Below are 17,591 nucleotides of genomic sequence, written 5' to 3'. Positions count from 1 at the left end.
CTCGGCGTTCCAGCCACTTGGGATAGCCTGGCTGGGGCCTCTGCAGGGCCCATGTCCTGGGGGGCTGTCTCCTGAGCAACCCCCTCTTCAGGCCCTCCTGTCTGGGAAGTTGGCCCCCACCACAAAGATGGCGGGCTCATGCTCTCCCCTCCCAGGTAACATAGTCCAGCTTCCATAGTCCACCCTGGGTGCCCTATGATATCACATCTTGTTTTACTAACATACGCATGCAGTTCCCAGCAGCTGGGAAACTTCCCCACGTTTGATCGGCTGCATGCCCTGCTGTTCTGTGGACACACCCTCGTGCATGTCACCAGGCCCCTGAGGAACCCTGGGGGTTTCCAGTCTTCCATTATGGATGGCAGTGTGTGGCCGGGTCATTTGGTGCCACAAAATCCCCGGTCGTAAAGGTGACACTGTGTGTTCCCAGCGGTAACACAGGAGTGTGTCTGTTCTGTGAGGGGCTTTTGAAAAGGAAGACACTGTGCCTGCTGGGTGCCCCTGGCTGTGGTGGGGCCCTGGGGGTGCCTCCCAGCAGCTGGAGCAGGTGCCTCTGGGGAGGGATGAGGGAGTCTTGTGGACTCCAGGTGCAGGGGACAAGGGACAGCAGCAGGAGGGCCGGGCAGCTGGGGGGCACAGGAGCCGGCCCGGACAGCCCGTGACGGGTGGTGTCGGGACCCGGCCCCCCCACTCCCCTCCGGGGCAGCAGAATGCAGACAGACACTGCACTGTGGGCCTGAGAGAAAGGGATGGTCTCCACTGACTGACTCAACTTCTGCTCCATCTCTTTCCACAAAGCACTTGAGGCCGCAGGGCTCATGCTGGTGGGTTCCTGGCCAGGAGCAGAAGACACAGCACAATGATGCTGTGCGACAGCCACCTGTCCATCCAGGTGAGACGGCAGGCTTTATCAGGCAGGACGCAGGGACTACCCAGCCCGTCAGGGATGCAGGACACCATGGGCGCTTAACGAACACTTTTCGGAGAGTGAGTGGGTGACGTGGTTTATTGCCCCAACGTGACCTCGTTTGGAGGCCGCAGCATTGTGGGTTTTTCGTAGTTTACCAGAGATTACCCCACTCTAACTTTTAAAAAAAGTTTTCTTAAACTGGCTTTAGAGAGAGACGGAGAAACATTGATTTGTCGTTCTGCTTATTCATTCATTGGTTGTTTCTTGGATGTGCCGACCTGGGACTGCACTTGGCACCTTGAGGTGTCAGGACGATGCTCTGACCCACTGAGCCACCTGCCAGTGGGTTGGAGCAGTGCACCTGCTCTCGCTGTACTGGCCATTGAACGGTGAAACAACCCACAGCCAGCCCCACGCTCCATGTCCTGGGCCGAGGCTGCCCTGGGATGTGACCTCTCACCCACCGGAGCAGCAAAGCAGGACAGCTGTGGCCCTGGGACGTCTGGGGTGGTGTCTGGTCCTGAGTCACACCTGGAAGAGGCTGTGGAGTCTCTCACTCGGCTCCTGCACGCACCCCGAGCCACTGCTGCCTCTTCTGGGCTGGCCTCCAGAAGTAGGCAGCTCTGCGCCTCCTGTCACTGCTGCTGCCCCTGCTCCGTGGCCTTGCCGTCCAGTCCACAGAAGACCCCTGAAATGCCCGGTCAGCCTGGGAGGCCTGGCACAGGCAATTCCCCTGCCCGATCAAGGGCAGGGCTCCGTGGGGAGCTCCGTGAAGGGGGAGGTGTGCCTGGTGGGGGTGATGAGGGCAGAGCCAGTCAGGAGGGCGGCTGGGAGATAGTGGCCACTCGTAGGTCCTCACTCACAGCTGCAGGGCCACAGGCCCAGGCGCGCAGGGGCTTGGACAGTCCTTTTCTGAGGGGGGGCTCCAGTCTTGTCTTCGCCTGGTTTGGCGGGGGCTGCCCCTCCCCAGCCAGGTTTTGTATCTGTCAGCTCAAGGGCTCAGCATCACCGTGGCCCTCATGGTTGGTGGCAGCTGGTGCTACGTGTCCCCGACTGCAGTTCCGGGTGTGTCGGCTCCTGCTCTGTCCCCTTCCAAGCTGGTGTCCTCAGGTAGAGGGGGCTGTCCACAGTCTCACCAGGTGAAAGATTGGAGGCGGGCCTGGCCAGGCTGGTCCAAGACTGCCTCCCCTGCCTCCCAAGGGCCTGTCGGGCCCCTGCCCCATTCAGATGGGGAAGGGCAAGCTTTAGAAGTGAGGACTGCGGGGTCAAAGGGTTGGCTGGGGAGCAGGGTGGGGGGCCTCCTCCCCAGGCCCCGGGAGGTGGTGGGGACTAAGGGCCATAGGGAGTCAGCTGAGGCAGGTGAGGTCTGGCCTGGGCAGGGCCGGGCCCGGTGTGAACTCTCTGCCACTCCCTGACCCTGCCCGTGGTTTCCTTAGAGCTGGGGCCCAGGCTCCCCCCAGCCCCGGGCCTGTTCTGGGTTTCGCTGTGCATGGGGGGCAGCCTGCGGCCAGCACACTGGCCCTCTGGGGCTCAGTCCTCAGCCCTGGGGGCTGTGCTGGGCAGCACTCTCAGGACTCAGGGCCCCTGGGCACCTCGGGGGGCGGGGAGGCCAGCGCCTGTCTCCGGATGAGGTCTGCGTAGAGCCCGCCTTTCTTCAGGAGCTCATCATGGGTCCCTGCCTGGAGAGGGAGGAGGGGCAGATGGCCACCCAGCCCAGCTCAGAGTTCGGGGCCCTAGGGGAGCTGGCTTCATATTAGCCATCAGGCTCACTGTCACCAAAGCCAGTGTCCCTGCCGGGGACCCTATGAAACCAAAGCACAACGGGTTACAGCCGCTGGCACATCTGTGTTTGCAAATACCACCTCCCTGCTGTTCTCTGACCCCTTTACACAGCCACAGGCCCCGGTGTCCCTCACAAACCCTTCAGCTTTTGCCCAAACAGGTGGCTGGGGGCTTGGAGCCAGGCCCCACCGCCCCCTGCTAACCCGTCACACTATACCCCCCGTGGCCCTGGGGCTCCACTGCCCCAGAGAACAGGGGACGCTGGGGTCTTGAGAGGCTAGGTCCTATCTAAGGGCGGAAAGTCCTGCATCTGCAGGGGGTGCTGCTTCCAGCAGGTGGCCCCCAGCCCCCAGGGCCAGGCCAGACCCTCCCCCAGCCCGGCACAGAGTTCCACTGTGTCTGTGGCTCAAGCTGTCTAAGCCACCCCGCCAGCCCCGGGCCCAGGCTGACCTCACAGACACGGCCGTGGGCCATGACCACGATGTGGTGGGCCCCGCGCACGGTGCTGAGCCGGTGGGCGATGACCAGCACGGTGCGGCCCGCGCTGGCACGGTCCAGGGCCTCCTGCACGACCCGCTCGGACTCCGCGTCCAGGGCGCTGGTTGCCTCGTCCAGGATCAGCACCGCGGGCTGCTTGATGAGGGCGCGGGCGATGGCCAGGCGCTGCTTCTGGCCGCCGGACAGGGTGGCGCCCCGCTCCCCTGGGGAGGAAGCACCCCTCAGCTCTGCACTGCAGAGGCCCTGCAAAAGGGCACTGGGCCTACTGGGGATGTCCTGTCGGCCCCTCGGGGTCCTCCCTTGGCCTCTGCAAGGGCGGTACTGGTCAGCACCCGTCCGCATCAGCTGCCACGTCCCCAGGCACATGCACACACACGTGTGCACAGTGTGCGTGGTGGGGTTCGGGGTATTAGAGCTGGGACACCCAGGGCTCAGGTGCATGGTCCCAGGGTGTGCAGGCAGAGCGGGATTTGAAGCCCATCACCCAGGCATTCTAGGGAGACATTTGGGGAGAGCTGCAGGGGTGGCAGCCTAGGAGCCAAAAAGCGTCTCAAAGTGATGACAGTCACACGGCAGGGAGGGGCAGACTGAAGGCCCAGGGAAGCCCGGAAGCGCACTGGGTCAGAGGAGCAAGGCAAGTGCCCCCCAAGAGAGCTCTGGAGAGCGAGCAGTGAGTCGGCCAGCTGGGTCAGGGTGGCTACAGACGGGGGCACCACTCGGGAGGTGGGAGGAAGCCCAGCCAGACTGAGGCCAAAGGTCCAGAGCGGTTGAGAGCCCCAGCGATGCCTGTGCCTTGCGGTGGTGTGTGGGGACATCAGCAACAGAGCCCAGAGGCTGGGCGGTAAACATGGCCCCAGAGGTTGGAGAGACCTCCGGGATGAACATGCAGCAGGCTGTGCCGCACGGTGCCAGCCTGGTGGGCCTTCCAGGACCACCAGAGCCCCTCCTGGGCGGGGCAGACAGAGACCTGCAAACCTCCCTCAACGCCAGGATGGCCAGGAAACCTCTGTAAGTTAAAGAGCAGGGCAGGAACTGCACAGGAGCTGGGAAGATGGACGACTATGTGCAGACCCTACCCATTGCTTCTGGCTGGGCCTCAGGACGCAGAGGCCCCTGGTGAGCTCTGTGGGTCCCCAACACCCGGGTCACTGTGTCCCTGGCCGCACCTGTACACTCACACATTACAAGACGACAGAATACACTGCAAGAAGTGCGGCACTGTGCGCTCACTGACCGTTCCATCCGAGACTCGCTGAGGCTACGCATGCGCCGCCGTCCCTTCCTGCGTGTAGCCCCTCATCGACGGGAATGTCGTCACGCAGCCCAGACTGGGGCTGTGGGCCTGCTGTGTGTCTGTCCCTGGGGCCTGCTTGTGCCCAGTCTGCCCCGTCCCCACAGCCCAGTTCTGGGCTGGTCGTCCCGATGCAACGCCGGCACCCCTGTGCCCTGGTCCCAGCCTCTCACGAGGGCCCTGCAGACCCCGGCGTGACGTTGTCCCGGGTACTCACCGACGATGGTGTTGTAGCCGTCAGGGAATCGGGAGATGAACGCATGCGCGTTGGCCTCCCGGGCAGCGGCATACACCTCTTCGTCCGAGGCACCCGGCTTCCCAAAACGGATGTTCTCCATGATTGTCGTTCCAAAGAGGACCGGCTCCTGCGGTGGGGTGACGTGGGGGGCGGCCCACAGGAAATGCTCAGACTTTGCCCCAAACCCTGGAGGGCTTTGTCAGAAGAGGCTATTTTGGTCAAACCAGGATGCCTTGCACGGGAGGCAGGGACAGTTCACTCTCGGGTCAAATGAGAACAGGCCCCTCTAATGGGGGGAGGCTGAGCACCCAGCAGAGCCCCTGCCTCTCTGGAGGGATGGGGGAAGGGGTGTAGCCATGGGGCAGCCCCCGGGTCAGCAGGTGCCCTTCAGTAAAAACCAGCAGGAAGGTGGACCTTCCCTGGGCAGCACCGCCCCATGCGAAGGCAGTGTCAGGCCCTCGAGTAGCGGGTAAGTGGTGGCCAGCAGTCCCCAGCTGCACCATGTGGCTGTCTCTAGACCCCAGACACCAGGGACCTGTCGCAGAGCCCAGGGGTCCTGAAACAGCCATCCCAGCCCCACCTGGCCGGTCAGCTTTCATGGAGGAGCAGCCGTCCTGCCCCAGTGAGAGAGGGCAGGCTGCGGTGGCCCAGGACCGAAGAGTGTGGGACCCCAGGGAATGCCAGGGAACGAGGGAAGGAGGCCAGCGACCCCCAGGGCAGGGCCGCGGGAGGAAGGAGATGGGCTGGGCATCAGAAACGCCCTTTCCTGGTGCCCCGGGGGTGAGGAAAGCCTCTCCTCTCCACACCTGGCTGATGAAGCCGATGACCTGGCCCCGGAGCCAGGAGGGGTCGAGGGTGCGCAGGTCCCGCCCGTCCAGGGTCACTGTGCCTGCCGTGGGGTCGTAGAAGCGCTCCAGCAGGGAAGCCACGGTGGTCTTTCCTGGGATGTGGGGTTGGGGAGATGGGGCCGTCAGGGAGGGTCCAGGTTTCTGGGGATGGGGCCAGGAGAGGGGCCATGGTGGCAGGGAAGGGGCTCCACTAAGTGACCACCACCAAGGGGGGACGTCCCGGTGGGGGTGGGTTCCTCTCACCTCCACCCGACTGGCCCACCAGGGCCACGATCCTGCCAGGGGGCAGTGTGAGGTTGAAGTCCTCGAGCACCGGGAAGCCAGGGCGGCCGGGGTAACTGGGGGGCCAGGACACTCTCAGTGAGACCAGGCTCCTGGTCCCCCATGCCGTCCCACTGCACCCCTGACGGGCCTCGTTGAGAGCGGGTTTGGGCCTGCCGGCCCCCAGCCCAGAGGCGTGACCTCTGAGCCCACCTGCCGACACTGACCTGAAGCTGACGTTGTGGAACGTGATGGACCCGCACAGCTGCTCCCTGGGCACGCAGCAGCCCCCGGAAAGCGGGATGCAGGGGCTCAGGGTCATGTACTCGAACACCCGGGCGCCCGCGCTGAGCCCCCGAACCACCTGGAAGGGTTCAGTACATGGTGGTGGGGGTGGGCCTGGGCACAGTGGGCCCGACAGCCGCGTGGCCTGGACCCCCACGCACGGGCAGGTACGGCATCCCCTCCACCCAGCACCTGGTTCCTGAAGCATACAGGTGACCTTGGTGGCTGAGCAGACCCAGACCCGACTCTGGCACTCACCTGACCAAACAGGACAGAGAGGTTGGCCATGGACCTGTGAGGAGTAGAAGAGAAAGGCTGAGAGGAAGCCAGCCCCAGGGGGCAGGCCTGGGGCTCAGGTGTGTCGGGCACCTGGGCTGAGGACACAGATGGCCTGGAGCCGAATGCAGAGGACACTCCTGGGCCTGGACAGGTCACAGGGCAGGGCACTCCTCCTTCTGAAGACGCATCCTCTCCTCGGTGGGAGGAGCCGGACAACCATCTGCCTCAGCACTGAGCGTTCCAGGGCTCTGGGGGCTGGACCCTGCGAGGGCCTGCCGGCTGCGGGGCAGAGGCTGGCTCCCAAGCAGGGGTGGCTCCGACGCCAGCAACCACGGTCAGGGTGGTGAGGCCCCCAGGGTGGGTCAGACCTAGTGCTGTCCACCAAGGGGGAAGCAAGGGCTAATTAAGGGGGGAAATGGGTGTTAGTCCTCTCAGAGAAAGAACGCACGAGACACTGGACCACAGGGGAGACTCTGGGGACGCCCCTGAGGCAAATGTCTCCAAAGCCCCTGGAGACATTTACCCTCTGCGAGGGGTATGTCGCAAGTCCGCATCTGTCTAGACAGCTGGTCACCTCCACCAGGTGGGGCAGCTGGCTTGGGGGGAGGGTGAGTCACTGCTCCTTAGTCACTGGGTTCCGACCCTCGGCCGTGACAGTTCGGGAGTCTGGCTGGGCGCAGAGCCTTCCTGAGGAGAGGAATCCACGTCTTCCAGAACCGAGGGGGCGGGCGGGGGCCTGTGGGGAAGTGGCTGTGGCAGGCGCAGGGTGCAGGGAGCGGGGAGCAAGGAGCAAGGGAGTGCCAGGGCAGCGGTTATTTGTGGATGCGGAGGGAGATCTGGAAGCCATTAGTGCCTGGCAGAGGCGCCAGGGAGCAACCGAAAACCAAATGCACATGACCTGCTGGTGAGCGCCGGCCCTGCTCTCAGAGGTGGCTCGGAAGGCTGCCCCGGCTCTCCCCGGAGGCCTGCCTGGCAGGGCGCACTCCCGGGAGGGCCCAGGCCGGGACGTGGACCAAGGGGCCAGGCCGACCAGGTCTGTCCAGGCGCCGCCCTGTCTCCCCAGGGGCCCCAGTGCCGCCACAGAAGAGCACTGGGGTGGGGCCCAAAGGCTGGGGCTGCGGAGGAGGGGCAGCACATCCCCTCCCCTCTGCTGGGCCCCAGGAGGAAGCGCACCAGCTTTTTTTAGTAGGAGACCCAATTCCTCCACGGCCGGGCGGTGAAATATCCCCACGAGGTGAGGGGTGCCCAACAGAACAGGCCCAGGGCCTGTGGCTGCAGGAGCTGGTGGACGCAGTGTCTGTCCTGAACGCTGCGGACAGGTGGGGGGAGGAGAGTCTGAGAGGGTCTGTACTCAGGCTGAAAGGGGGGGGGCACAGCTGCCCCCCACAAGACTTCCCTGCTGTTGCCCATGGAAGGCCGAGAGTGCCGGCGCAAAGGGAGCTGGTGGGTTCCTAAGGGTCCTCAGAACTGAAACGAAGCCAAAGGTGGGCTGGGGGAGGCCTCGTCCCTTCGCTGTGATGGTCAGAGGCCCTGCCCCCACACCCCTGGGATGGAGGAAGGATGAGGCCACCCCGGGCCAGGAAGCAGCAGGCAGACACGGCGCTGAGGGTGGGAGTCTTTCCCACCCGCCTGATGGGGCCGATGGCGGGGGATTCTATGGGCAAGGGGTGGGAAGACATACAGCAAAGCCAGGCCCCCAGTGCCATCAGACAGGGGAGCAGTGGGGAGGGACACAGGGTGCGGGGATCAGCGGGGTGGTGCTCTGCTTCTTTCTGTGGCTGGTGGTAACACAGGCCTCTCTTCACAACTTAAGAGCATATCGCTCTTCCATTACGTCCTGTAACGTGTATTTATGTCTCGTGCACTTTAGTGTCCACAGGCTGTGCGTGGTGGGGGAGACAAGGTGAGGAGGGGCGGCAGGAGGCACTGCAGGAGTCTGCCGGGGGGCCTGGTCCCGTCCGGCCGTCTGTGGCAAAGCTGGCCGAGCTCTGGGCTGCCCGTGGGCAGGCGGGGCCCAGAGCAGTGGGTGTATTTCAGAGCAATTAGCACGAGGAGGCCCCAGGGTGGAGGCGGGGGATGGTGGGCCAGCTCTTAGAGAGAGGGGCAAAGATGGTGTCTCCGTACCCAGAGTCTTACGCAGCCCTAAAGAGGAAGGAACTCTGACGTACACTGAACCTGGACGACGTTGTGCCGAGTGAGACGAGCCAGCGACAAAGGACAAACACTCTATGACCCCACTTCCAGGGGTGCCCAGAGCAGCGGGATTCAGAGACAGAAGGGGGCGTGGCGGGTGGTGGGGGCGGGGGTCACTGTTTCTCGGGGCCAGGGGCATCTGCGAAGGATGCACGGTGAGGAAGCTCAGGGGACGACCGTGGTGGCAGCCGCACGGTGCAGTGAGCGTGTGTAATGCTGCCCGAGTGCAGCCCGCAGCCCGGTTAGGACGGTCCATTTCACGCTACGTGTGTTCCGCTACAGCTGAACTGACCGCTGCAATTCTGAGTTCCGGCAGCGGATCAGGCCAGGGGGCCTCGAGGGGGCACGGGCCCGCTCCCCAGCGAGGGGCTTCACTGTGCTCGCAGGCTGGCACCCGGTCCTTCAGCCCCCAGGGCTCCTGAGGGACTGGGACCGTCCCACACTCACCTCTGCACGGTCTGGGAGGCCACCAGGAAGGACATGAGGTCTCCCCCTCTCAGCTGCTGGCCTGCCACGAGGGAACCCCCGATGAACAGGGTGCCCAGCACCATGCCTGCAGGGCAGAGAGACAGGTGGTGAGGGAGGGGGCGGCTGGAAGTGAGGAGAGAGCTGGGCCTGCCCGGCCCTGCCCTGCCTCTGACCCTGCCCTGCCTCTGACCGAGACCGACTTGAAACTTCAGTGAGTCACCTGCACGGTCTGTCTTTGTTTCCTCTTTTGGAAACAAGTGTGGGGAGGGGCCACCCACATGGCTTCCTCCTGGGCAGCAGGCAACATGCTACACGTACCTCAGCGGTGACATCAGCCCACCTGCCCACAGCCTGCCCGCATCACTGCAGTGATGGGGGCTCCTGGCACCGAAGGACATCAAACGGCGAGAGCGGCCCTGCCGGGGCCTGTCCTGCGCTCCCCCCCCCCTACCCAGGCCTCTGCTCACTCACAGTTGAAGGCGATGTTGGAGAGCCCCTGGAACAAGGCGATGCCTCTGCCCAGGGTCTCCGCCTTATGGCGGGACTTCTCCAGCTCTGCTCCGTAGCGTCTGGGGACAGAGGCCGAGGCCAGCCCTCAGGACGCAGCCCAGCCAGGGTGCAGGGTGGGTGTGGGGGGAGTGCCCTGGGGAGCCCCCTGGCTTTGGGTTCCGCCCCCCGCCCAGGACTCACTCCTCCTCCCGCTGCTCCATGGCGAAAGCTCTCACAGTCCGGACATTACTCAGGGCCTCATCAGCCACACCTGTCGCCCTGGCGACCTGCAAGGTGTCCAGGAGAACGAACGGGAGTCAGGCTGGGGGTGGGGCGGAATGACAGGGTGGAGAGAACAGGGGTGCGGGGTGGGGGTGAGGAGGATGGGCAGGAGTTCTGCGACCTGCTCCTGACACTGGCGTGACAATTTTCGGAGAGCTGAGCCCATCAGGGTGCCCACTGCCATCAGGATGGGCGTGGCCACCGTCAGCAGCAGGGTGAGGCGCGGGGACAGCATGGACAAGGACACGAGGCAGCCGGCCACCTGGGTGCAGCTCCGCAGCCCCTGGGGAGAGGAAAGGCGGGGAGGCGGGTGGGCAGGTGCCGTCTACACTTTCTTTTCTTTCTGTTTCTTTTTCTTAATATTTATTTTCTTTGAGAGAGAGGGGAAAGGAGGGAGAAAAAGTGAAAGAGAACATCAGTGTTCGATGAGAAACACTGATCAGTTGCCTCTTGCACGCCGGCAACCTGGGGCCTGGGGCCTGTGCCCTGACAGGGAATCGAACCGGTGACCTTTCAGTTCGCCACTGAGCCGCGGCGGCCGGGGCAGACACCACCCTCTATGGCCCAGCCGGCAGAAGGGACCAGATGGAGCGTCTGTGGACGTGGCAGCCTTCCCAAGAGATCCCAGTTTGCTTCTCTCTCTGCTTCACACACTGAGCAAAAAGTCACGGGTGGGTGCTGTGGGCTGCTGTCCGCTGTGACCCAGCAGCCACGGGGCCGACAGGGTGGACGAGGAGAGGCCCGCGGTGACACAGGACAAACCACAGCTCCTCCTCACGCTTGTCAGCGTGCCAGGCGTTCTGGGGGCAAGGCAGGCCAGGGTGATTCTGCTCTTGGCAAGCGGGCCCGGAAAGGCTCTTGCCTGAGTCCTTGGGAAGGTTTTCTGGGGAGGTAGGATTTCAGGACAGGAGAGAAACAGCTTATCCTGACCTTGGACACTGCCCTGGCGCCTCCCTTCTGTGAACTTTCCCCGTCCTTCACCCACACCCTTGCCAGGCTTGGGGCCCCACAGGCAGGGCGGGGCTGGCCCTGTGTGGCTAATCTGGAGGGCATGGGGGGGTCAGGGGGTGTGTGGGTGGGTGGGTGGGGGAGCCTGGGGCACTGACCTGAGAGATGACAAGTTTGAAGGATGACTTGAACTCCTGCACATCGGCCGTCAACCGGCTTACCAGCTGTCCCGTCCTCTTCACATCAAAGAAAGCAATGTCTTGTCTGGCGTGGGACACAGGGCCACGGTTTGGGGAAGGAGGGAGACGTTACTTCAGGATGATGGCCCACCCCCAGACGCTCACCTGCACCCCTGTGGGGCCCGTTAGCCACCCCTGCCCGCAGCCCGCCCCCTGTGGCTGGCGTACTGGAGCAGGCTGCTGAAGAGGGCCTTCCGCATGTCCACGGCCATGCGCTCGCCGATGCGGGACAGCAGCACCAGGTACCCGAAGGTCAGCAGTCCCTGGGAGAGAGGCCGGGCACTCAGCAGGGCCCGGGCAGCCCCTCTGTCTGCCCCAGGCCCTCCCACCTGCTGTACCTGGAGGCCATACAGGATGAGCAGGTGGGTGCTGAGGTTCCGGGACTCATGCAGGAAGCTCCCCACGTGGTCCCTCGTGTACTTGGCCACGATCTCCACCAGCTGGCCCAGGAGCAGGGGGATCCGCACATTCACCAGAGCCGCACCCAGTGCCAGCTTGGAGGGGGGCACACAGACATTTAGAGGGGGCCATCTTCCCCACCTTCACCCCTGACCCTGGCCCTTCCTCTCTGGCCGCTGCCCGTGCTTTGGCTGCTCCGGTGCCTCTGAGTTAGAGCTCAGGCTACCTGGCCCTGGGGACCTCTGAGCCCTGCACACCCAGCCCCCCTGCACAGGCCCTCCGGGTATCCCTTGGCCCTGCCCTCAGGCCAGCCCTTGCCGCTTCCTAAAGTCCCCTCGAAGGCTCCACGAGGCAGGCAGGCTGTCCCTGCACAGCTCTGGCTGGGCCTTTCCCTATCCCTGGTTTTAGGGGTGCGGGGGAAGATCTCACCAGGATCGCTGCCCCCAGGACCAGCAGGTGGGGGCGCAGAAACTGCCAGAAGAGCTTCCAGTTAAAGTGGGACTCCGTAACATAGGGCCTGGGGCAGGCAGGAGGGGCCTCTTCTGCCTCACACAGGGCCACGAGGCAGAGGCGGGGGCACTTACTCAGTACCACGGGGCCCAGCAGGGCTCCCCCAACCCAGTGCCAGGCAGAGGGGCTTCGGCGGGGAGCTGGGGGTGCTCGAAAGAGGCGAGCCCGGAGCTGACACCGCAGCTGAGCCGCGGCCCTGAGGAGGTGGGAGCCGTGGCGGACATCGGAGTGCCTGCAGGGAGAGAGTCGGGTTGGCAGGCTCCTGGCGCGGCTGTCCTTCAGCCGACCATGAAGCAGGCGAGCCCTGAGGGGGGCCCTCTGGGGGGAGCACTTCCCTCCTGCCAGGCTGGTCCATGCCTAGCTCAGGCTGCTCTTAAGCATCCTGTTTCTTTTTAAAACAGGCTTTCATTCATTTTTAAAAAGATTTTATTTATTTACTTTTTAGGGAAAGGGGAAGGGACAGAGAAAGAGAGGGAGAGAAACGCCGATGTGTGAGATACTGCGATCGGTTGCCTCTTGTGCGCCCCCCAACTGGGGAACCTGGCCTGCAACCCGGGCACGTGCCCTGACTGGGAATCAAACCGGCGACCTTTCAGTTAGCATCCTCAGTTTCTGAGAGAAACACACACTTGCAAAGCAGCTGAGGAATGACACGGGTGCATGTAATAAGTCTTATAGGTGTTCCCTGGGCGGTCACTCAGCCAGCCAGGCCCTCTCTGCCCAGGGAGGCCCCTCTGGGCTAGTGGCCAGCCCCAACCCACAGGCTGGGATCCCAGGACGTCGGAACTGGAGGGTGCCCTGCATGGCAGTTAGTCCGCATCACTCCCTTCCAGTTGAGGACGGAGCAGTCCTGTGTGCACACGGCTCAGAGAGGAGGGGCCGGCACGCGGAGCGTTAATGTTCTGCAAGTTTGATCCCGAACCCCTGGGAGGGAGATGCTGTTTTTTTTCTCACTGGCCTGTTGGCAAACTCGTGTGGGGCTTGGAGAGCTAATCGTTTGTTCCCAGGCAGCAGCACTGAGACCGGAAGGGAATCCTGACACGTGTGTGCATCCAGAATGCTGGCTCGTTCCACTCTGCCCTGTGCGATGTGCCCAGGGTCATGCGTGGCAGGGCCAGGGCCCAGGTCTTCTGACTACGGTTGGTGCTTATGGCCCCCCATCACCCAGCTCCTCCCAGGTCTCAAGTGCACACGTGACAATGTACGGAGGCGAAGGGTGACACGCTCCTTCTCCACGAGCTGAAGGAAGGAAATGAAGTAGACATCCAAGTAGCATATCTCGTCATCTCAGATAAATCACGACTGCCCCTCTTTCCTGCAGTGTCCAGGCCTACAGACAGCAACGGAGGGCTGTGTGCCTACTGCGCGGCACAGGGAGCAGGAGCTGAACAGGCCAAATAAACACCCTCCTGGTGCTCGCACTTCAGTGGCGGGTGACCAACAGCTCATGACAAAGCTTGCAGAGTGTGGGGATAGGGGAGCCACGGCCTCGGAGAGCAGCGCAGGGGCTCCCCCTCCTCTGTCTCAGGGGATCAGGAGGGGTGACGGGGGTGGGGGGGCGATTCATCACAATCCTTACAAAACAGTTGGACTTGGGAGGGCAAGAAAGACCGTTTCTGGTTTTTAGGCTGGGGTGTCACATAATCAGATTTGCATTTTCTTTCTTTTTAAAAGATTTTATCAAACAGGTGATCTTTCCATTCGCAGGCCTGGCACTCAGTCCACTGAGCCACACCAGCCAGGGCCAGCTTTGCATGTTAAAGGTCACAGCAGAGGGGAGTGACCGGAAGAGGTCAAGACTGGCTACAGAGGCCCATTAGGAGAAGTTATCCAGCCTAGAGTACATGGCGGGATGCTCACAGATCCAAAGGAGAGTCTTGATGGGGAAAGGCTTTTAAAGAAAGAATGAAATTAGCGAGAGGTTCTTGCTTTACTGTGATGGTGTTTTACACTCCCTGGCCCTCCTAACCGCAGGCTTCACCTCATCCTTCCCTTCTTTCAGGGGGACCGTGTTTCTTGCCCCCTCTATGTTATGCCTGGACAACATTATTTAAAAAAATATTTTTAAAAATTATTTATTTTTAGAGAGGGGGGAAGGAAGGAAAAAAGAGAGAAGCATGGATGTTCAAGAGAAACATTCATCAGTTGCCTCTCGCACGCCCCCAACCAGGGACCTGGCCTGCAACCCAGGTATGTGCCCTGACTGGGAACTGAACCGGTGACCCTTTGGTCTGCGGGAGGATTGCCTAACGCACGGAGCCACAGCAGTCAGGGCCACATGCCTGGTTTTTGTCGTGTTTTCCACTGTATACTTTACGTCTGTCCTAAAACACATAGTTTCAAATAGAGAAGCTGACTCCTTCTGCCCTGTGTAACTGCCCAACTTCCCCATGAGACCATCTGTTCCTTAAGAGCAGGAAATTCTATCTCGCTCACCATTGTATCCTCAGTGCTCAGCAGTGCTCTGGACTATAACACATTTAAAAAATGATGATGTTTGCTCAGTGCACGCCCGCATGAGAAATGCAGAACAATCTGAACTGACACACTGCTGCGGTGTCTGCAAAGTTTTGAATTTCCTGAGGCCAATAGTAAAGAATACATTTGTACATTGTAACCCAGTACGAGGAACATATATGTACGGCACACAAAGTTGAGAGCCTTCACAAGATGATACTTTCTCTATTTTTAAATGTGTATTCTATTTTTTTAATTACATTCACTTTTGAAAATGATTTATTTATTTTTTAATCCCCACCTGAGGAGATGCTTGCTAATTTTTGAGAGAGGCAGAGAGAGAGGGAAACATCGACTGGCTGCCTGATATGCACGACATGGGACCAAACTGCAACTCAGGCATGTGCCCTGACCAGGAACTGAACCCACAACCTTTTAGTTTATGGGACTGTACTTCAACCAACTGAGCCACACCGACCAGGGCACTGTTATATTAATTTTTAAATGGTCCCAACCCACAAGTTCATTTTATGACCTATTGTGCTATGACTTGAACATCTGAAAAACTGCACAAATGAACACACAAATACTTGAATATTATTGGATTTCTTTCCTTGGGTTTCTTTCTGGTGTAAATAATATTAACACCCTTACTCTTTTCCTGAGGACTGTTCGAACTTTTAAATAATTTAGCATGGACACTTTCCATCTTTTCTCATCTTCTCCCAACTGAGGCTCAAGCAGGGCTAGCTCACTGCGAAGAATTGGTGGATTACTTCCCAGCACCGGTACTTCGGCTCCAGGTCCACCCAGCTCTTGCCCTCTATCAATCAGATGAACCTTCCAAATGACACAAGCCCAATCCACCCACCCTCCGAATCTGTTGCCTGCCTGGCCCTCAGGTCATTCAACCCAAGATCAGTAGGGAGTCAGTACCTTCTCATAAAGCATTTATACTGAAGTCTCAGTTCCGAGTCCCCTTCGTTTCCCACCCATTCCCCGCCCCGCTCCCACTCTAAACACCAACGTGCGCAACGTGAACACGGAACACACACGGGCAATTTACTAGATTGACTATCTCTGCTCAAAATATTCCTATCTAGGAACCATTTTTGTTCAGCTCATTTGGAATCCTGGGAGCACAACTAACACTAAGTATCTCTGGACACGAATAATTTTTATCCAAATCGCCAGACCAATTCCAAGAGAGAGGATGGGGCCGGAACTACGACCGAAGGGAGGAAGCCTATGGGACTCGACGCCCCCTGGTGGGGAAGGAGTACGGACCAGGCGTGGTCACCCACCCACAGCTTTCCTTCAGCCCACCCACAAGCCCACACAGGTACTCGGAGCCTCCTGCTGGCACCTGGCTCTTCGCTATAAATAATTGAGGCCAATTGCCGGGGGAGTGACATTCCACCCCCGACGTCGGTCGGCCTACAACTCCCAGCAGGCCTCGCGCTAGCCCCGGACTCCATCTCCCAGCGGTCCCCACGCCAGGCTAGCCGGTCAAATGGCCCTGCGCTCGCAGTTTATTTGTCCCTTTTTACCTGACAGCCGAGAATGTCTGGAAGCTGAGGGGGAGTAGCGGTCTGCTTGGGACAGAGCTTCCCCGAATCCCGACCCGAAATAAGTGCACCAACATGACTGGGCGGGAGAAAGGAACAGCCGGCACCGGGAGTTTCACCCTTATCCCATTGAGGGTTCCATGTTGGCTCTGGCCCACATCCCGACAACCCCTTCGCGCCTCGGCGAGGATTGGAGGAAAGGCTCTTGAACATCCTGCAGGTTGTGATTGGAGAAAACCTTGCCCACGCTCCCCCCTCAGGAACTGTGATTGGAGAGAGCCACCTGCCCATCTGCCCGGGCTCTGGGTGCTGCCGAGCAGGACCGGGCAGTGACCTGCGGCCGCTGCTTGACCTGGCTCTGAGTGGACGTTTTGCATGTGCAAAGTCCGACCCCTACCCCGGGGCATCCATAGTAACGCCGTGGACCTCCCTGCAGCTCTATCGGTGCTACTGGCGGACTCTAGAGGTCCCGGGGTCTCCAGGGAGTGTAGAGCGCTGGTTCTGGGGAAAGAATGGACAAAATCGGCTGCGGCGTTTTTTGTTTTTTTAAAAGTGCCCATACCTTGCTACTCACCCCGCTCTACAAGCGGGTCAGCGTTCCGGGACGGCAACCACGTATAACTGACTTGGCTGGTGTGGCTCAGTGGATTGAGCACTGGCCTGTAAACTAAAGGGCCCTGGGTTTGATTCCCAGTCAGTGCACAAGCCTGGGTTACAAGCCAGGTCCCCAGTAGGGGGCGTGTGAGAGGCAACCACACATTGATGTTTCTCTCCCTCTCTTCCTTTCTAACTCTAATAAATAAATAAATCTTTTTTTAAAAGTTTTAAAAACCTCCCTAGGTGATTGCGATATGCTGCCAGCACTCACCCACTGATACAGAATAGAGGTCCAGTAGTAGCTCATCACTTCGACCTCAGACCCATCCGCAGACTGACTAAGACTCTCACCTTAGCACAGCTTACCCCTCTGCTCAGCGCTTACCCCGTCCCTGCAATTGTTTGCGGAGCTGCCTCCTCAGCTGGGGCCCCAACTTCTTTTTCAGGTAGTGGCTCTATCTCATCCATCTGTTCCCCATCCCTTCAAATGCCTGGCAGGAAAAAGTGTCCTTTATAATAAATTGACTTGAACTGGGGTTGGTGTTAGGGAGGCCGAAAATGACTGTATGTGGGGGTGGAAATGGGCGAGGAAGGATGGCAGGATCAGTTTGAGGTTGGGCTGGGTATACGGGAGGGGAGGGTGGGAGGGGTCCCAAAGTGAGGTAGAATATTGAGGCGAGTGAGACTGAGGAGAGACCAGACGAAACCCCACCTAACCCACCCGGAGAGAGTTCGTGAGAAATTCCTAGCCCCTCTACAATGCGGCATTCCACTTTGGGCACAAGAGTGACGTGTCTAGAAGGGACGAGTCTTGTTTTCATTGCTCTGCCTCCCATCAGGGACAAAACTATGCGAGTCCTCAGCTAGGCTGGCAGTTCTCCTCCCAGGAAGGAGGAGAGATACAGGCATATCCAGACCCAGGTTTTGTGGGCAATTCTGTGATGGCCTCCACATTCCTCCAGTGGCCAATCTAGGAAGCACTCTGTTCCTCTCTTCAGTTTATGGATACTGGCCCCTACCTGAGCCCTTGGCCAAAGCCCAGGAGGCCT

At 60.5% G+C, this 17,591-nt stretch overlaps 1 protein-coding gene across 2 annotated transcripts; it reads right to left on the bottom strand.

Annotated features, from left to right (window-relative positions):
• Positions 1 to 977: 977 nt before the first annotated feature.
• On the bottom strand, positions 978 to 16,101 carry ABCB8 (ATP binding cassette subfamily B member 8). 2 transcript variants are annotated; one of them, XM_037131957.2, is made up of 16 exons: positions 15,928 to 16,101; positions 11,840 to 12,152; positions 11,350 to 11,505; positions 11,180 to 11,274; positions 10,931 to 11,036; positions 9,946 to 10,107; positions 9,744 to 9,829; positions 9,525 to 9,622; positions 9,033 to 9,138; positions 6,372 to 6,405; positions 6,056 to 6,192; positions 5,811 to 5,905; positions 5,526 to 5,659; positions 4,699 to 4,846; positions 3,143 to 3,393; positions 978 to 2,589 (listed from the first exon to the last, which is right to left on the bottom strand). In XM_037131957.2, the coding sequence occupies exons 1-16, from the start codon at positions 16,020 to 16,022 to the stop codon at positions 2,479 to 2,481; spliced, it is 2,127 nt and encodes a 708-aa protein (XP_036987852.2). In that variant the 5' UTR covers positions 16,023 to 16,101; the 3' UTR covers positions 978 to 2,478. The 2 variants fall into 2 exon arrangements, with proteins under 2 accessions (XP_036987852.2, XP_036987853.2); XM_037131958.2 differs by lacking the exons at positions 978 to 2,589; positions 6,372 to 6,405 and adding an exon at positions 6,483 to 6,766 and having other exon boundaries at positions 3,304 to 3,393; positions 15,928 to 16,100.
• Between the last annotated feature and the right edge of the window lie 1,490 nt (positions 16,102 to 17,591).

The sequence above is a fragment of the Artibeus jamaicensis genome, unplaced genomic scaffold (assembly GCF_021234435.1).
Source record: "Artibeus jamaicensis isolate MK-2021 breed Jamaican fruit bat unplaced genomic scaffold, CSHL_Jam_final contig_718, whole genome shotgun sequence".
NCBI lineage: Eukaryota > Metazoa > Chordata > Mammalia > Chiroptera > Phyllostomidae > Artibeus > Artibeus jamaicensis.
This window is presented reverse-complemented; position numbering and strand designations above follow the sequence as displayed.